Genomic DNA, 20,613 nt, shown 5'->3' with positions numbered 1-20,613 from the left:
AAGTCCTTCCTTGGCACACCTGAGCTCCTCACCACATACAAGGCTTTCATCCGCAGCTCTATGGAATACTGCTCTCCCCTCTGGTCTGGTGCTCCTGCCTCACACCTAGCTCATCTTCACGCTGTTGAAACCAAAGCTTTCAGAATCATTGGAATCTCCCGCGATGAAGCTAACTCCAAGGGCCTTTCACTCACTCACCGCAGGCAGGTTGGTGGTCTTTCCGTCTTCTACCGACTCCTCTCTGGCCTTGCCCCCCCAGCTCTCTCTGGGCTCTGTCCCCCAAATATTCCTACAGGTCGCACAAGATCTGCCTGCAACCCTCTTATGGTTAAACTGCCAAAATCAAGACTCTCTGCTCACCTTCACTCCTTCATTCCTCTTTTCTCCTGCCTCTGGAACAAACTCCCTCACTCTCTTCAATCCCACTCCACCCTCCAGGTCTTTAAAACAGCTGTTCACCACCATCTCTTATCCTCCCCCATCCAAAACCTTGATGTTTTCTACCCCCGCTAATTTCGGTCCCCTTGTGTTTTATACCTCTCCCCCCCCCCTGCCCCCCTTCCCACGCCTCCTCCCCCGAAGCCCTCTCCCTCCCACACTTCTCCCTGCTCTCAAATGTTGTGGTTGTGTGTTGTGGTGTGCCCCTTCTCTCCCCATCTTGTCTTCCACTCCCTCTTTTTGTATATTTTGTTTGTCTGGTTGGTTTTGTTTGCGAAATAAATGTTAGCTCTTTCACGAGCCGCGATTCAGTATACAAAAAACAAACAAACAAAAAAAAACCCAGTTCAACGTCCATCCGCGAGGCGATGCAAACATTGATGGATCATCCCACCTGTGAAACACGGGGATGACAGTTTATAGCTGGATCGAGATTCAAATCAAAGATTTTTCTCCCGCCTCTGGAACAAACTCCCTCATTCTCTTCAATCCCACACCTCCCTCCAGGTCTTTAAAACAGCTGTTCACCACCATCTCTTATCTTCCCCCATCCAAAACATTGATCTTTTCTACCCCCGTTAATTCACCCCAGATCCACTTTTTTGAAATATCAACTTCTTTTGTGGAAGTCCTAGCAGTGTCCATGTGTTTTATACCTCTCCCCCCCACCCCCCACTTTCCATACCTCCTGCCCCCAAGCCCTCTCCCTTCCACAGATCTCCCGATGTCCTTGCTCTCCATCTTATTCTCCCGCTCCCTTTATCATATGTTTTATGTGTCAGTTTGTCTTTTTGTGATCAATGTTAGCTCTTACACGAGCCTCGATCTTGTACACAAAAAAGCAAAAAACAAAAAACAACTCCCCAGACTAGACAGCTTAGAAGTAAGTGAGCGTACCTCCATGCCATTCCCCACTACAATGAAATAAATTTATATCTAAATGGACAACCGGAAATGTGATCCTTTAGTTTACACTACTCACAATAAGTTTGGGATATTATGGGAGTGAGTTTATTTTTTTTATAGGGGTTAGGGTTAGGGTATTGAAATCAAGAATGCTGTTTTTTCACACTCATTAATAACCATAGAATTGGGACCAACAACTTTTCTCCAACATAATTAATACACAAAATCAACCACACCGAAGAACCTGCCAATATCCCTAACTTATTGTGAGTTGTGTACATCCCGACTAGTTTACATATAAGCATAGTGGAGACCAGTTATTCCTTGGCTGGGAGATCTTGATGAATGCCCGAGGCGTCGTCGGCTCAGGTGTGGAAGGGTTCGTTGGTGGTATGCTCAATCTCCGAGTTGTGGTCATGGATACATTCTCCTGTGGAGTCAAATCTGACGAAAACTTCCATCATGGTGCAGTGCCAGCTGCATCTGAGCATGCCATTCTTCGGATGGGGACGTAAAGCCGGCTGCCCCCAGACCTGCATTTAAGTTTCACACTCGTGATTTAATTGCATTTTGAAAAAAATAAAAATGGCAAAAAGTCATTGTGTACAGATATCCGGGCTAAATTCCATTGGAGATCAAATGATGCAACTTCAATGTAAAAGGAATGTGAATGCTGTTAAGCGAAGTGAACTTTGAAATCTGGAAACCAAAAGGTTAAAGGTTAACGCACAAGCATACCCGGTGTGTACCCTGGTTAGAATAGGTACACCGTATCCCTGCGTGTCGTAAGAGACGACGAAGAGGGTTGGCGTCAGGAAGGGCATCCGGCCATAAAAACAGCCTCAAAAAGAGAACCATGACAATTACAACTACATATGGGCAGGGTACAGCCCGAAGTGGAGATCGGTTTCTGAGGTTTGGGACATGGAATGTAGGGACAATGACAGGGAGATCAGAAGTGGTGGAAGTATTGATCAGAAGAAGAGTGGACATATGTTGTGTGCAGGAGACGAGAAGGAAGGGAAGTGGTGTGAGAATGGTGATGGGTAGGCAGGGACAGAAATACAAGTTTGTGTGGCAAGGGTGCCCAGAAGGCGTGAATGGTGTTGGTGTCCTGTTTTCTGAGGAGTTTGTAGACAGTGTGGCGAGTGTGACTAGTGAGTGATAGGTTGATGATGGTGAAAATGATGATTGGAGAGCTCTTGGTGAACGTCATCTCGGGATATGCTCCGCAGGTTGGTCGGAGCAATGAAGAGAAGGACAAGTTCTGGTGTGCGATAGAGAAGCTGATGGAAAACGTGAAAGATGAGGAAGTTGTTGTGGAAGGAGGAGACCGAAATGGACATGTGGGAAGGAGTATGGACGGTTTTGAGGGAGTTCATCGGGGTTACGGATATGGTGTGAGAAATGGAGAAGGTGAAAGGATTTTGAAGTTTGCTGCTGGAACAGGTTTGTTGATTTGTAATACTCAGTTCCAGAAAGAGGATAATAAGCTTGTTACATACACGTCAGGTGGGTCGACGACAACCGTTGACTACCTGATGGTGCGTAGGTGAGATAGGGGGCACCTCCGGGACACAAAGGTGATCCCGGGGGAGGAGGCTGTTTCACAGCACCACTTGGTTGTCTGCGACATAAGGGTGAAAGGTGCGAGGAGAGCTCGGCGGGTGAAGTACCAACCGAGAATGAAGGTGTGGAGGTTGAAAGAGGTGACAGTAAGGGAGGCATTAAAAGAGAGGCTGAGTAGGGTAGAGGATGATGTGGTTGAGCTTGAAAGTGGTTGGATGTCAATGAAAGATAGTCTGTTTGGAGCCGTTGGTGAGGTATGTGGATGGACAAAAGGACCACCGAGGCACTCGGAAACATGGTGGTGGGATGAAGTTGGAAAGAGGATTGACGAGAAGAGGAAGAAGTTCAAGGAGTGGCAGAAGGCAAAGGGGAAGCGAGCAGAAAAAGCAGAGCATGAAAGTTATAAGGCAGCCAAGAAGGCTGCAAAGAACGAGGTAGCAAAGGCACAGGAGGCATGGAGGAAAATGTTCGGAGAACGCTTGGATTCGGAAGAGGGTCAGAGAGCGGTATTCAGGATTGCAAAGCAGATAGCGAAAGAGAGGTGTGATGTGATGGGGGTGAGTTGCTTGAAGGATGAAGTGGGGCAAATCGTTGTGGACCCAGATGGAATTAAAGGAAGATGGAAAAGATATATGGAAATGCTGTTGAATGCAGAGAATGAATGGGATGGCAACATAGAGAGTAACCCAGTTTTAGGACCGGCAGAGAAGATAACTGAGAAGGAAGTTGAGGAAGCGATAAAAGCAATGAAGAGTAGAAAAGCGGGAGGGCCGACGGGAGTTGTGGGAGATATGTTGAAGGCAGCAGGAAGTTGGGGTGTGAAGAGAATGACAGAGATCTGTAATCTGGTGGTGAAAGAAGGCCGCATTCCAGTGGATTGGGAACTGAGTACCCTCGTCCCTCTATACAAGGGGAAAGGTGACCCTCTGGAGTGTGGCTCGTACCGAGCGATAAAGTTATTGGAGAATGGAATGAAGGTATTGGAAAGGGTGTTGGAGAGGAGGATAAGGAAGAAGGTGAAGATTGACGAAATGCAGTTTGGATTTATGCCAGGAATAGGAACGACAGACGCGCTTTTTATTGTGAGGCAGTTGCAGGAGAAGTACAGGGAGAAGAGGAAGAAGTTGTTTCTTGGATTTGTTGATCTGGAGAAAGCATTCGATAGGGTTCCACGTGAAGTATTGACATGGGCATTGAGGAAGTTAGGAGTGGAGGAATGGTTGATCAGAGTAGTGATGGCAATGTACAAAAGAGCGCGCACAGCTGTAAGGACGAAGGATGGGAACAGTGGTGAGTTTGAGGTGAAGGTGGGAGTGCATCAGGGGTCTGTACTAAGTCCACCACTATTTGTAGCTGTGATGGAGGTGCTGGCTCGGAATGTAAAGGAGGGTTTACCGTGGGAGTTGTTGTATGCAGATGATCTGGTGTTGATTGCAGAAAGTATGGATGGACTGAAGGAAAAGATGAACAAGTGGAAGGAATGTATGGAGGCAAAAGGTCTGAGGGTGAATATCGGAAAGACGAAGGTGATGGCAAGTGGTAAAGCATGTGGTGAGGTGGAAAGAACTGGGAAGTGGCCGTGTGCTGTGTGCAGGAAGGGTGTCGGAGTGAACTCCATTCAATGTACAATGTGCGCTGAGTGGGTTCATCAAAAATGTAGTGGTCTGAGAGGGTCATTAACCAGTGTGGCAGCTACATTCAAATGTAAGGTGTGCACAGAGGGAGCTGCGGATGGAGGAAATGTTGAGTTGGATCTTGGAGACGGCGTGAAGCTGGAAGGTGTGAAAACACTTTGCTACCTCGGAGACATGCTGAATGGAGAAGGTGGATCAGACTCGGCAACGGTTGCTCGAGTGAGATGTGCATGGAAGAAGTTTCGGGAACTGAGTGGCGTGCTGATGAGGAGGGGTGTCATTGAAGCTGAAGGGAAAGGTGTATGCTGCATGTGTGAGAAGTGTTGTGATTTATGGGAGCGAGACATGGGTAATGAACGTAGAGCAGCAAAGAAGGCTGGAAAGGGTGGAAATGCGAATGGTTCGGTAGATGTGTGGAGTATCGTTGAGAGAGAGAGGAAGACAAATGATGAATTGCGACAGATGATGGGAATAGAGCCTATGATTGATGCTGTGAAGAGAAACAGGTTGAGATGGTTTGGTCATGTGTTGAGGAAGGATGAAAGTGACTGGTTGAGAAGTGATGGAAATGAATGAAGAACGAAGTAGAGGACGGGGAAGACCGAGAAAGACTTGGCTGAAGATGGTGGAAGAAGAAATGTGGGCAAGGGGGTTAACAAGGAGAGATGCAGAAAATAGGGCAAAATGGAGAAGATTGTCATGGGGACCGCAAGGCTCACCCCCGCTCTCACAGGGAAAATGGCCTTAAAATGCATGTTGTTGTTTGTTGTTGCACAAGCATAATGGGCCAAACATCCTCCCATGCACAGCAAGTTTCCTTGTAATAAAAGAAATCCCGAATAAATTAGAATTAAATACTTAGGTCGAGACAACATTATTATAGGTATCGTACTTTTCTCACCCATGTGCCGAACCAGGCGGCCGTTCCTGAAACCGACCGTCGAGCCGTGGCCCTTTCAGAAAATAAAAAGACCCACATACTTCAACATATCATCAGATTCTTTATAATGGCATTGAACCAAAGGTAATTCGTGAAACAGGTGTTAAAAACAACAGTGGTTAGCACGTTTCATGTCTCCAAGGTGTATTCAAAGTTGAAACGACAAAGTGCATTAGAAACATTTTCAAAAACCGATCTTTTGGAACAGTTGCAATCTCTTCGAACCCACCATCACCGCATATCTGAAAACTGGTTGATGGGGTTACCAAGTTGGGAAAGAAAGGGGGGGGGGGGGGGGCGGGAATTTATTGGCTTATTAGTTACAATTGAAACAAAAACAAAAAACAATCGGAATTGTAAAGACGAGGCCAAGGTGTTTGAACGTGATATCTTTTGTAAAATTAGCTTCCAAAAGGTCCAGCCCATGTAACCAATGGGTAATCCAACTAGTCTTCTCCCCCTACTCCAAGTTACCAACGGAGACATGACTAGCTAATTCCCCTCCCCCAAATCACAAACATAGGTATCAACATGTGCTCCTCCCCTCGCAATATAACCCAAAATGATGGCCCAACTCATTGCAAGTCTCAACAGATGAAAATGCCCAAGCAGTAACGTCAATAAAGTTCAATAGCAGTTGCCAACAGAGAATTCCTCATGGAAAACAATCTGAGGGGAACTGAAGGGACAATTTCACAAACTCAGACAGTTTAGCGAATACACACCAAATAATGGGAATTAAAAAATATATATCACAAATAACAGGACCATTCCTCATTTTGCCTGACTCGTGGCTGCAGCGATGCGATATGTACACAAATGTTCATTTGCAGGTTCGTCAAGAACACGTGTGGCACAGAGGATCGAGGATGGGGCGGGGCCGTGGGCTGTTAGAACAAACTAGTCTTACATCGAGCCTGGGCGCTTAAAGGTCCTGTCACCCGCCGTGGAAGCCCAATCCACGCGGACTTAGGCCTCGGCCGACGGATGGGCTGCAGGTTAAACAGAAATCGAGAGGAAGAAGAAACCATAAAAAAATAATTTAAAAAACACCCAACAAAGTACAAACAAAATGGTCAACAAAAGTAGTTCCAATTTCGTGAGATTTGGTTACATTTTTGTGCGTCTCATACGTTCCACCTGCTGTACCATCAAAAGACATTTAAATATGAATAACAGCAATTACAGTATTTACTTCTTTGTTGTTTTTGTTTTTGTTTTTACAGAAAATCTTTAAATAATGCAAATGCGCTGCATGCGCTGCAATGGTCGGGTCACCGGGACCGTGCTGCGCGGGCGAAGGAAGCAGGAGAGGTTCATCTCCAAGCTATAAATCAGGACGTGAGTGATTCTCGCTTCACAGCGAGCTCAGGCGGGAAGGATGTGTTCGGCAGTCGAGGCCACCCGGCAGGGCCCGAGTATGTGGCCGAATTCCCCTCAGTGGCCCAGCCTTTATTGCCCTGGTTTTGCTCCTCCACCCTATGGCGTGTCCTCGCCCTCCCCCCCTCTGTAAGCAATCTCCCCATCAGCAGTTATCATCTGTGGAGAGGAGCGAGGAGAGAGGAAGGGGAGGAACCGTTTAGGTGGCACGGAAAAAAGCAGGAACGAGAGAGAGCAACCTTTCGTTGCATGTACAATATTCACAAAATAAAATAAACATCGACGAGGTCAATTCAAATTTGACCAGGACTTGTTTTTACTTATTTCTTTTTTTAAATAAAGGGGAGAGTAATGAATGTCGATGAAATTATTTCAGGGAATTAGTGTTTCGATCATTAATCACTGCAATCCCAAATCCCGAGTTTCCTGGTTTTATGGACGTGCTCAGAATCAACATGGTGGCAAACAAGATAACAGACAAGTAAAGATACATTCAAAGTACACCGCCCCCAGGCCAAATAATTAAATATCCTGCAGCATGGCATTGCAAGGGCGCCTCAGGTGCCCGGCAATACCGCAGTGCAGCTCATAGAGAGTGCATTGGGAGGGAGATGTGTACAATAAATTGATTGAGTAATTGCATAATTAAAATCAATAAAAGATTCTCACAAAATATTTTCTTCATCAATTGGCAAATAGCATAACTAAACCACAAGTGCTTCATCCGACGATGTATCTTTTAGAAATTTAATTAAATAAGTCATTAATATAAAAATAAAATAATTAATTTATTAATCAATAAATAATTAATCGATGAATTGATTAATCAATAAATCAAAAATACCCTTTACAGACAAATCACTTGGTCATTGTCATGTCCAAATATCAGCGTCCTAGGTCAAAAGGTGCTCGAGATATTGGACAGATGAAAAAGAAAATAAATGATTAATGAGGAAAATAAATAAATAATAATCATAAAAAATTAAATAATTAATCAAATGGCTAATATAACACATAAACCACCACCATTTCATCCGAATCTGTAATTTAAAATATATATTTTAATTAAGTCATTCATCGAATAATTAAATAATTAATCGATTAGTTAATTAATCAATAAATCAAAAATACTCTTTACAGCCAAATTACTTGGTCATTGTCATGTCCAAATATCAGCTTCCTAGCTCAAAAGGTGCCTGAGATATTGCTCAGATGAGAAATAAAATAAATAAATAATTAATAATGAAAATAAATAAATAATAATCCTAAAAAAATAAAATAATTAATCAATTCGCTAAGAGAACACATAAACCACCACCATTTCATCAGAATCTATAGCTTAAAAAAAAAAAAATTTTTTTGTCATTAATCGAATAATTAAATAATTAATCGATTAATTGATTAATCCAAAAACAAAAAATATCGCTTTTGACAAAGTACTTGCTCACTATTGTGCCCAAAATTTCAGCTTCCTAGCTCAAAGGATGGCTGAGATATCGCCCGGACAAACAAACAAGAAAGAAAGAAAACAAGAAAACAACCAGAGTGAAAACTGAGTACTCCCTTTCAGCGTGCGTCATTGCCGAGCCCCCTTAGGTGCCCGGCAATAACGTTATGCAGCGCCTGGAGATGGCGTAGGAAAAGAGCGGTGTACAACAAGGTGGAAAAGCAAATAATTGGGAAATTATTGGAACAATGTCATGAAAAGCTTCTTATTATTTAGAATGAATGGCAATGGAGTCGACTGATGGTTGTGAAGATCAAATTTATAACTAAATACATACATTGATAACAAATAAATCAAATAAATAAACAAGATCGAGTCGTTAAGCAAAAGTCAAAGTCAAAATCGAACCATCTTGATGGTAACATCACTGACTACCTGTGTGTTTGCCAACAAGGGAATGAATAAACTAATAACAGCATAATACCCTCTCTCCAACCTCATGCTCCACCCACCACCAGGTAAAGCCACCACCTGGTAAAGTTAAGCTGGCTGTCCCATAGTTGCCAACATTGAGAGCAAAAGCGGTAGGATGGAAAGGATCTGTGGTACGAGGGAGCGAACGACCAAGGGAGGGAGTATCTGGGAGGCCGGTTCCCCCTCCCATGGTGGGGAAATTTTGTAATTGAACCTTAAATATGTAAATTCTAACGCACTCTTTTATGCAAAATTAAAGCAGATTAATCATCGTCTCCTGATGAATTAAAGTATTATTTTTTTCCTGAATATGTTTTGGACTTCAAATTGTATAACATATTACCCATGGGGCAAAGGGGGTTTGACCAACATGGGATGTTATAAAAGGTTACCCACAAACGATACCTATAATACATACATCTGGGATCGCATTCTGGGTCCACAACCTTAGGAACAAGCTGCAGGAAATCTGTGGACAGCACCTAACCAACATGACCGTATCTGCAAAAAGGATGATTTTGGCTATCGTCACCGATCCTGGTTTACCTGTGTCTCTCAAGTATAAAACACGTTTCTAACAACCCAAATCTATACGATAAGACAGCCGTTTCTCTGTGTGTATCCATTTTTCTCAGAGATGGCTGAACGGATCTTTGCCAAACTTTGAGAGGTTCATCAGTGAGTGCCGGGGAATGTTTTACGCAAAAACAATAATAAAAACAACATCACTCTATAGTGCCTGAGCCTTTGCAGCTGTGTGAAAGGTAATATTAAATCATCCCCCATTACTGTGTAATATTATAGCATTAAATATAAATTTTCCTTTGTGGGGAAGTGTTTTTGGCACCCACAATTTTTATATATTTTTATTTAAAATGTCAACAGGACGAGATCATCACCGGGCAACGTCAGGTATTACTGCTAGTATATCACAAATGAGGTATTATTTATCTACACCACATGTAACACCAACAACGCAAGGCACATAGTGTGGCGAGTAATTAAATAATGATTTAAAAGTCATTTTTTAATGCAATGTTGAAAACATTTCTTTTACAGATCCACAAACTGAAAATGTTCGGCTTAATCTAGTCAGTCTGTCTTCTGTATTGCGTAATCAAATGTATCTGCCTTTGTAAAATGAATAAAAGTACAGGGAAGTGCTGCTTTTGTATATCTGAGCAAGATGTTAGTCACCATTGTCTGATTCGCTGCTGCTTCCAAAGGTGGCAATGCACCATGCTTGACTGCACTTGTTCTTGGATCCCTGGCAGTGATAGCCTGGCAATATAGCAGGGAATGTTCTTGTTGCACCAACAGTTCCGGCAAGCCTTTCAGCAGGGTTGCTGCATTGCATACACATGTAGTGATGATGTCCATGCCATTGGCATGGATAATAACTCGCTCCACCCTTTTCATTCTGGACACTGAATACAGTATAAAACCCTGGTATTGGCCTCTTCATGGGTGGACTCCAGCGTAACGATGTCCATCACTGAACCGTTCGATATCAGCACACTCCTTGCTTTTTCTTTGAAGCCACCACTAGGTATAAACGAGCCAAACCCATGGATGGTGGGAGCTGCTCGTAGTGGCTCCATGTCTCTCGCAGAAAGTTTCGGAGTCCCGCTTTGTTGGCAATGACAGAGAAGAACTCCTGTGGGTCTGTAGCTTTGGATTGTTCACAGACTTTGAATAGCCTTGCTGGTTTTAACCGGGCAAATCTATGCTGCTGCTCCGAAAACCTGGTTCTGGGTGTGAAGGGTCTTCAGTCTGACAACGGCCGTCTTCTTCTGACCACCTGAGATAGAGTAAGATAGTGCTTGCAACCAACTTCCTTCACATTGAGCAGGTCATCTTTCACTTCAGGATCTGTGCAATGAGCAGTTGCTATATTGACCAGAGCAGGTGTTGTGGCTGTGAATGGGTTGGAGCCATAGCCACCATCACTTTGAGAACCATGTCTCCATCTCCTGTCAAGCGTTTGTGACCGGATTCATGGTGAGCATTGGCAGTGTTGAGATTTAGCATTGACTTCAATTCGGCAATATCCTGTGGGTGCAGAAAGGGCTGCAACAGGAAGAACATTCCCTGCTCTATTGGCTGTCACTGCCAGGGATCCGGCAACAAGTGCGGTCGAGCACGGAGCGCTGCCATCTATGAAAGCAGCAGTGAACTAGACTGGCACTCCGCCAGGAAGAACAGTTTGTTTTGTATCCGACCGATAGGCCACATCTTGATCCGGATCTGAAACAAAAATCGAATCGGCTTGTTCTTGTCGCCTAACCAACTCATCCACCTAGTTTTATCATACATCATCCACAACATTTTGAAATATCATGCTGTATATCGTTTTGGCCCAATATCTCAATGGTGAAGAATCACTTTCTAATTTTAAATATTCTCACATCCGGATCTGCATTCGGATATTCACCAAAATCAAATTGATTCATCCTTGTCTCATACCCAAGAAGTCCACCAAGTTTCATCCGGATCTGTCCACAACCTTTTGACATATCGTGCCATACAATCTGTTTTAGCCCAATCATTCATTGGTGAAGAATAACTGAAAAAAAAAAATTTCAATGACCCGGATCCGCATTTGAATCTTCACCAACATTGAATCAACTAGTCCTTGTTACACAAATAACCAATTCACCAAGTTTCGTCAGAATCCGTCAACAACTCTTTGAGATACCTGCTCACAAGCACACAGACAAAGAAACAGCCAATCAGACATGGGTGAAAACATAACCTCCATCCACCTAGTGGTGGAGGTAATCCCAGCGACAACTAATATCCCGCTCTGATATACAGAAGCAGCACTTCCCTGTACTTTTATTCATTTGCAAAGGCAGATACATTTGATTACGTAATACAGAAGACAGACTGACAGATTAAGCAAAACATTTTCAACTTGTGGATCTATAAAAAATGTTTCAACATTGTATAAAAAAATTAAGAATAAATTCACCAAAAAAGTTTTAAATCGGTATGCAATTGATTTCCACACTACATCCCCTTGCGTTGGTGTTGCATGTGGTGTAGATAGATAATACCTCATTTATGATATATTTGGGTTGTTAGAAACCTCTTTTATACTTGAGACACACAGGTAAACCAGGATCAGTAATGACCGCAAAAAGCGCCCTTTTTCAGATACGGTCATGTTGGTTACGAGCTCTTCCACGGATTTCCTGCAGCATGTGGACCTAGAATGTGATCCCAGATGTATATAGGTATCATTTATGGGCCACAACCTTTTATAACATCCCATGTCTGTTTTCCCTTAAAAATTGGGGTTTGTCCCAAAGGTATATGTTATAATGAGTAAACTATAAACTCAAATTTAACTAGAACGTCACTTGGTAGAGCGCATTTCTCCACGAGGATGAACAGTTTACGTTTTGTATCCCACTGACAGGTAGGATCTGGATTTGGAGCTGAACCAAAATCTAATCGGCTTGTTCTTGTCCCCTAACCAGCTCATCCACCAAGTTTCGTCAGAACCCCTCCACAACTTTCTTGAAATATTGTGTTATACATCGTTTTTAACCCTATCCCTCAATGGTGAAGAATCACTTCAAGAAAATTCTCGGATTCGGATCCGGATCTTAACCAAAATCTAATCATTTTGTCCTTGTCAAGTACCCAACATCTCCACCAAGTTTCGTCTGAATACGTCCACAATGTTTTGAGATATCCTGTTTACAGACAGACAGGGGGGAAAACAGGTGGCAGAGGTAAAGATCAACTTGGACTTGGCCATGCCTTACTCTCCAACACAGAATTCAGGTAAATCTACTACAATTACCTCATGTCACTGGGATGCTTGGGACCTCACACTAAGATTGTGGTAGGTCGCTGTCGTCGCCTTGGCCAACAGCTTCTGTGTGTGCATGTACTGTGTGCACGTGACTCATGCATACGGATAATGCAGCACAGCTGCGGCCCTCATTGCTACAATGTTTTGGTCCAAATTACATAATCTTCTTTCGTGTATCATCAGATGGCCAGCTCAGTGTCGTGCAGCCATGCCCTCGTCTCTGGTCCTACGTCGAAGAGGCCGGCTTCTGAAGGTGGTCTGTATAGGGGGCAGGTGGTAATTATGTGTTCGGCAGTCTGCTCAGGCTCGTCGCACTCGCAACGATAGTGGCGCTGTCTGCCAGGCCCCACATCTTCAGCGATGATTTGAAGCGGCCGACCCCCGTACGTAGACGGTTCAGCAAGGTCCATTGCAGGTGTGGTAGGTCTTCTCCTACGACGCCACCTCCTGGGTCCCAGATGTAGCGGTGGATGCGGGTGGGCCCGGCCGTTTCCCACACCTGCTTCCAAGATGCCGCCAGCCATGCGCTTCTAGACAGGTCCTCAGGGATAGAACTGAACATCTCTTGTGCCGCCTTGTTGTAGGGATGGCAGGACTTGAGTCTGCTTGGAGGCGCCACTATCGTTGTGGTGTTGTGCAGGATGTGCCAGTCGTGTTTCTGGGCATTCCTTGCCAGGGCGAGGGTAGCAGCCTCCCGTCGGAGGCCGGCCGGGACGATTCCCGCTAGGACTGGCAGGTGGAATGCCGGGGAGGGCTTCAAGCAACCAGCTACAATGCGGAGGGCGTTGTTAATGGCAACATCAGCCTTTCTCACGTGTGGGCTTCTGCTCCAGGCTGGGGCGCAGTATTCGGCTGCAGAGAAGACCAAGGCTTGCGTGGATATTCGTAGGGTCTTGGCAGAGGCTACCCAGGTCGTACCAGCGAGACGTCGGATAAGTGAGACCCTTGCGAGAGGGTCTTGCGAGAGGCGTCGGATAAGCGAGACTCAAATTACATCATGTCAGTCAACCAATGAGAAACATCCTACAATGCTTTTAAATAGGACAGCATACTTGGTCGACAGATGGAGCCTGTGATTGATCCTGTGAAGAGGAACAGGTTGAGATGGTTTGGTCATGTGTTGAGGAAGGATGAAAGTGACTGGTTGAGAAGAGTGATGGAAATGAATGTAGAAGGAAGTAGAGGACGGGGAAGACCAAGAAAGACTTGGCTAAAGATGGGGGAAGAAGAAATGCAGGCAAGGGGGTTAACAAGGGGAGATGCAGAAAATAGGGCAAGGTGGAGAAGATTGTCATGGGGACCGCAAGGCTAACCCCCGCTCCAGCAGGGAAAATGGCCTTAAAATGCCTGTTGTTGTTGTGTACTTGGTCGACAGGTTGGGAGTGGACAAAGTGATTCGAGTTTGGTGAAGATTCGGATGCAGATCTGAGTCTGAGATGCGGATGCAGATACGAGAATTTTTAAAGTGATTCTTCACCATTGAGAGATGGGGTTAAAAAATGATATATCGCACGATATTTCAAAAATTTGTGGACGGATTTGGACGAAACTTGGTGGACCAGTTGGTTAGGTGACAAGAACAAGCCAATTAGATGTTGGTTCAGGTCCGAATGCAGTTCTGGCCGCTCAGTGGATACAAAACATAAACTGTTCAGCCTGGCGGAGGTATGCGCTCCACCGAGTGACGTTCTCGTTGTGCAATAAAAGTGGCAGGCTGTTCAAGCATACTAAATACGGTAGAGTTGGCAACGAAGCTGTCGATTGTACTTACAAGTAAATAAATTAACTCAAATTGCAACCACCCCAACAGTGTTTCCCCTACCCTCCACCATTTTTCCACTTCCCTCCTTACCATGATACCACCACTTGGTTTTCTTTGGATTCTTGTCACATGTGCGCACATACAGCGCATTGTCTGGTGGCCTTTTCTGAAAGGAAAGCAAAACACCACCGACACCATATTAGAAGCCCGATCTCAAAGAATGCTACCTACACTGCTTTCTCCATGCTTAACGCTGCGGTTCTTGGTTAAATGGCTCACTCAAGCCCGGCGGAGGCTTCTCCGAGAGCAAGCGCACGTCGTGCAGTCGGTACCTTGTCCTTACAGCTGGAAAGCATACTGACGATGCTGAGACAGACAGACTGCACAGACAGTGCCGGAGACCAGTCCTCGGTCAGGATGGACAAGCAGATGTGACCGTTGCTGTAGACGTGCGGATGCACGGGAATGTTCTCGCCGATAAACACAACCTGCACGACACATAACCATGAGTCAAAATTTTTCTATTAAAATCACATGAAGGCCTAGGATGAACACACAAAACCCAAAGCAATTAGTCATTCACTCGACCGTGTGATTCACAAAAGGATTCGCCATCGGCTGTGCTTGCAATATACGGCTTCACGAATCCTAATTACATCATCTTTGTTTAACTTTTTTTTTTTTTAAATTAATTGCCATAACTATCAAAATAAACATTTAAAGTTTCATAGGAATGGCGAGGCTGCAAAACACAACGTAACTCTGCCTTGTGTTTGCAATTTCAAGGAAGCTCCCACAGGAGTCTCTGCCCAGGTAACGAGGAACCCCTGAGGCCTAAATAAGGAGCTCAACATTAAGGAAGCACCATCTTTGAACCATGACACTGGCAACAAAGCAAAGATGCAAACATGTAACTCGACCACTAAGTTTGCTTGACTACATGCAGAACACACATTGAACATTGCCAATTGTCATGTGAATGGGTCCGTGCGTGGCACCAGATGTCATTGGGAGTTCAAAAGGGTCTTCAACAAAGAGAGGGATAATTTTGAGACGTCACAATCCAGGACAGCATGCCTGGTACCCAAAATGACCACTCCTCTCCTGCACCCACCTCGGGTGAGTCGAATGGGTAGCGGCTGCTGAATTTAAACAGCAATTGAAAACGCTCTCCCTCGTACAAAGTGCCTGAAGCTCCCTCCATATCAACAATCCACCTGCGACAAATAAAAAGTTCTCATCTCATTGCATCCACACCACCAACTCCCCCATTGCACCATCCACCCCGGAATGCACCAACATTCAAACCCCATCTCCCCCATTGCACCATCCACACCCCATCTCCCCCATTGCACCATCCACACCCCATCTTCCCCAGTGCACCATCCCATCCCATCCCCCCATTGCACTATCCACACCCCATCTCCCCCATTGCACCATCCACACCCCATCTCCCCCATTGCACCATCCACACCCCATCTCCCCCATTGCACCATCCACACCCCATCTCCCCCATTGCACCATCCACACCCCATCTCCCCCATTGCACCATCCACACCCCATCTCCCCCATTGCACCATCCACACCCCATCTCCCCCATTGCACCATCCACACCCCATCTCCCCCATTGCACCATCCCATCCCCCCCATTGCACAATCCACACCCCATCTCCCCCATTGCACCATCCACACCCCATCTCCCCCATTGCACCATCCACACCCCATCTCCCCCATTGCACCATCCACACCCCATCTCCCCCATTGCACCATCCACACCCCATCTCCCCCAATGCACCATCCACACCCCATCTCCCCCATTGCACCATCCACACGCCATCTCCCCCATTGCACCATCCACACCCCATCTCCCCCATCCACACCCCATCTCCCCCATTGCACCATCCACACGCCATCTCCCCCATTGCACCATCCACACCCCATCTCCCCCATTGCACCATCCACACCCCATCTCCCCCATTGCACCATCCACACCCCATCTCCCCCATTGCACCATCCACACCCCATCTCCCCCAATGCACCATCCACACCCCATCTCCCCCATTGCACCATCCACACCCCATCTCCCCCATTGCACCATCCACACCCCATCTCCCCCATCCACACCCCATCTCCCCCATTGCACCATCCACACCCCATCTTCCCCAGTGCACCATCCCATCCCGTCCCCCCATTGCACTATCCACACCCCATCTCCCCCATTGCACCATCCACACCCCATCTTCCCCAGTGCACAATCTCATCCCATCCCCCCATTGCACTATCCACACCCCATCTCCCCCATTGCACCATCCACACCCCATCTCCCCCATTGCACCATCCACACCCCATCTCCCCCATTGCACCATCCACACCCCATCTTCCCCAGTGCACCATCGCATCCCATCTCCCCCATTGCACCATCCACACCCCATCTCCCCCATTGCACCATCCACACCCCATCTTCCCCAGTGCACCATCCCATCCCATCCCCCCATTGCACTATCCACACCCCATCTCCCCAATGCACCATCAACACCCCATCTCCCCCAATGCACCATCCACATCCCATCTCCCCCATTGCACTATCAACACCCCATCTCCCCCATTGCACCATCCACACCCCATTTCCCCCATTGCACCATTCACACACCATCACCCCCATTGCACTATCCACACCCCATTGCACCATCCACACCCCATCTCCCCCATCCACACCGCATCTCCCCCATCCACACGCCATCGCCCCGATTGCACCATCCACACCCCCCATCTTCCCCATTGCACCATCCACACCACCATCTTCCCCATTGCACCATCCACACCACCATCTTCCCCATTGCACCATCCACACCACCATCTCCCCCATTGCACCATCCACACCCCAAGTCACCCCATCTCCCCCATTGCACAATCCACACCCCAATGCACCAACATTCACACCCCATCACCCCCATTGCACCATCCACACCACCATCTTCCCCATTGCACCATCCACACCACCATCTCCCCCATTGCACCATCCACACCCCAAGTCACCCCATCTCCCCCATTGCACAATCCACACCCCAATACATCTCCCCCATTGCACCATCCACACCTCATCTCCCCCATTGCACCATCCACACCCCATCTCCCCCAGTGCATCATCCACACCCCATCCCATTCCCCCATTGCACCATCCACACCCCATCCCATTCCCCCATTGCACCATCCACACCCCAATGCACCAACATTCACACCCAACCTCCTCCATTGCATCATGCACACATCCCCTCTCACTGGGTGAGTGATGCTTGGATGCTTTTTTCATCCACCTTCATCCCAGGTGGGGGGTCTCTCTGCAGTGCGAGCAGTTCCTTCTGGAGCCTTTTCTGCAACACAAAATAACATACCGGTTGGGGGGGTTGCATTCTAAAGGGATGGCTCCGGCTCGGTGCATGGTTCAAACGGGATGGCTCTGGCTCGGGGCATGGTTCAAACGGGATGGCTCCGGCTCTGGGCATGGTTCAAACGGGATGGCTCCGGCTCGGGGCATGGTTCAAATGGGATGGCACCGGCTCGGGGCATGGTTCAAACGGGATGGCTCCGGCTCGGTGCATGGTTCAATCGGGATGGCTCCGGCTCGGGGCATGGTTCAAACGGGATGGCTCCGGCTCGGCGCATGGTTCAAACGGGATGGCTCCGGCTCGGGGCCGGCTTCAAACAGGATGGCTCAGGCTCGGGGCATGGTTCAAATGGGATGGCTCAGGCTCGGGGCATGGTTCAATTGGGATAGCTCCGGCTCTGGGCATGGTTCAAACGGGATGGCTCCGGCTCGGGGGCGGGTTCAAACGGGATGGCTCCGGCTCGGCGCATGGTTCAAACGGGATGGCTCCGGCTCGGGGCCGGCTTCAAACAGGATGGCTCAGGCTCGGGGCATGGTTCAAATGGGATGGCTCAGGCTCGGGGCATGGTTCAATTGGGATAGCTCCGGCTCTGGGCATGGTTCAAACGGGATGGCTCCGGCTCGGGGCATGGTTCAAATGGGATGGCACCGGCTCGGGGCATGGTTCAAACGGGATGGCTCCGGCTCGGTGCATGGTTCAATCGGGATGGCGCCGGCTCGGGGCATGGTTCAAACGGGATGGCTCCGGCTCGGCGCATGGTTCAAACGGGATGGCTCCGGCTCGGGGCCGGCTTCAAACAGGATGGCTCCGGCTCGGGGCATGGTTCAAATGGGATGGCTCCGGCTCGGGGCATGGTTCAAATGGGATGGCACCGGCTCGGGGCATGGTTCAAACGGGATGGCTCCGGCTCGAGGGCGGGTTCAAACGGGATGGCTCCAGATCGGGGCAGGCTTCAAACAGGATGGCTCCACTCGGGGCCGGTTTCAAACGGGATGGCTCCGGCTCGGTGCATGGTTCAATCGGGATGGCGCCGGCTCGGGGCATGGTTCAAACGGGATGGCTCCGGCTCGGCGCATGGTTCAAACGGAATGGCTCCGGCTCGGGGCCGGTTTCAAACAGGATGGCTCCGGCTCGGGGCATGGTTCAAATGGGATGGCTCCGGCTCGGGGCATGGTTCAAATGGGATGGCACCGGCTCGGGGCATGGTTCAAACGGGATGGCTCCGGCTCGAGGCCGGTTTCAAACGGGATGGCTCCGGCTCGAGGCCGGTTTCAAACGGGATGGCTCCGGCTCGAGGCCGGTTTCAAACGGGATGGCTCCACTCGGGGCCGGTTTCAAACGGGATGGTTCCGGCTCGGGGCCGGTTTCAAACGGGATGGCTCCGGCTCGGGGCCGACTTCCAAAGGGAAGGTCCCGGCTTCTAAAGTGACGGTTCCGGCTCGGCGCACTTCGAACTGATGTCGTTAAGGAATCCTGGTGACGCCACAAGCATAAAAAGAAGACCGACCTCCTCAATCCACCCTTTTGTTTTGATGGAGCATTCGCCGCGTCGCCTTTGAGCCTGAGATTAGCGACTTCGTCATCGACCAGGACATCAATCAACGAGTCCTATTAATTAAGACACAGCTACACATCCCACAAAGAAGAAATGCGGGAAACCTTACAACTCCCACAGGACGAGTACTGTGACTATCATTATCAACCGGAAAACGATCAACTCGGAATAACAAGCCCTGCCCTGGGTGTACAATGCCCAAAAAGGGCCGGCGGATAACAAGTCAAAGTGTCGTGATTATTCGACAGATTACGGGGATTGTGCCGCCCGACATCGCACCTATCCGCTCCGTGCTGTTGGGAAAACACGACCGACCAACCTGCATGGACGCCATGGTTGCACCGCAAGGCACTGTGGGACGTAACTATGTCTTGCTTCCGGGTTCCGAAAATGCAAGCAATGAGTCGCTGGCACCGACTGCAATCGACCAAAATAACAAGTTACTACCGAACTACCGCCGAAATAACCACCGTTCACGAAGTCACCAACGGACTACCACTCATTAGTCCTCAAACACCATGCAACCAACACTCACAAGTTCACTCACCTCCGGAACGATTCACGTCATGACTCATGGTGCACGTCGGTCACGCAAAAACCCGCCAATCCTCTCCGACCACGATTAACAACCGACCATTGACAATACACTCCCCAATGTATTACCACCATTGGATGTTTTAATCCGGCATCTTCAACCTTTTTCTCTGAAATTCTGGGAATAAAATGACGTCAAGGAGCCATGTTATTGTTGACAAAAGGATCCGCTCATTACGATCCGTTGATTTCATAACTTCAAACCCAATAATTTAAAGCTATCAAATTTGGGGTTACCCAATGTACTTCCATCAAATTTAAAGCAGACGCCACTAGGGGTTACCCAATGTGCTTCCACCAGTTACACCTGGTTATGCCAGTTCCCTCACAAATAACCTCAACACAGAAGACCATTCAGGCCAGGAAGACTGTGCAATGGTTGTTCGTCCGTGCTCTCTTTTTAGCTGTGACGAGCAGCTCTGAGAGGACCGCGTTGTTGTTCTTGTTGTTGGGGTACCTTTGTGAATAGCGCATGCGCATATAATTTAATGACTGGTCGAATTTGGTAGCGCATATTGCAACGGATATCCTCATGATTCTACACGTCGCACCTGGTGACCACACTGTGGTCATTTTTCTCTTGTTAAATACTGAGCGTCAAGCAAAGAAGCAGCACGCAAGTCTTAGGTTATGAGTCAGGTGGGCCTTCCGACTGCCAAACTCCCAGAGGACCATTGTGCCACAGAATCTGGGGCATCGAAG

General features: G+C 47.5%; 1 protein-coding gene across 2 annotated transcripts; it reads right to left on the bottom strand.

Annotated features, from left to right (window-relative positions):
• Positions 1-5,535: 5,535 nt before the first annotated feature.
• On the bottom strand, positions 5,536-19,928 carry UBE2W (ubiquitin conjugating enzyme E2 W). Of its 2 annotated transcripts, XM_068134795.2 has the most exons (7): positions 19,865-19,928; positions 19,637-19,734; positions 17,656-17,747; positions 15,491-15,593; positions 14,709-14,864; positions 14,467-14,542; positions 5,536-7,026 (listed from the first exon to the last, which is right to left on the bottom strand). In XM_068134795.2, exons 2-7 carry the CDS (start codon positions 19,649-19,651, stop codon positions 7,013-7,015), a joined length of 456 nt encoding a protein of 151 aa, XP_067990896.1. In that variant the 5' UTR covers positions 19,652-19,734; positions 19,865-19,928; the 3' UTR covers positions 5,536-7,012. The 2 variants fall into 2 exon arrangements, with proteins under 2 accessions (XP_067990896.1, XP_067990895.1); XM_068134794.2 differs by lacking the exon at positions 19,865-19,928 and having other exon boundaries at positions 14,656-14,864; positions 19,637-19,735.
• Between the last annotated feature and the right edge of the window lie 685 nt (positions 19,929-20,613).

Source organism: Myxine glutinosa, chromosome 13, assembly GCF_964187855.1.
Source record: "Myxine glutinosa chromosome 13, kmMyxGlut1.1, whole genome shotgun sequence".
In the NCBI taxonomy this organism is placed as follows: domain Eukaryota; kingdom Metazoa; phylum Chordata; class Myxini; order Myxiniformes; family Myxinidae; genus Myxine; species Myxine glutinosa.
This window is presented reverse-complemented; position numbering and strand designations above follow the sequence as displayed.

Excerpts from the sequence above, each read along its gene's own strand:
- UBE2W (XM_068134794.2), bottom strand. Across the intron at positions 14,865-15,490 it reads ACCCATTCGACTCACCCGAG|GTTGTGTTTATCGGCGAGAA; the intron begins GTGGGTGCAGGA and ends TGTGTCGTGCAG. Across the intron at positions 7,027-14,466 it reads AACCAAGTGGTGGTATCATG|ATGATAACTGCTGATGGGGA; the intron begins GTAAGGAGGGAA and ends TCCTCTCCACAG.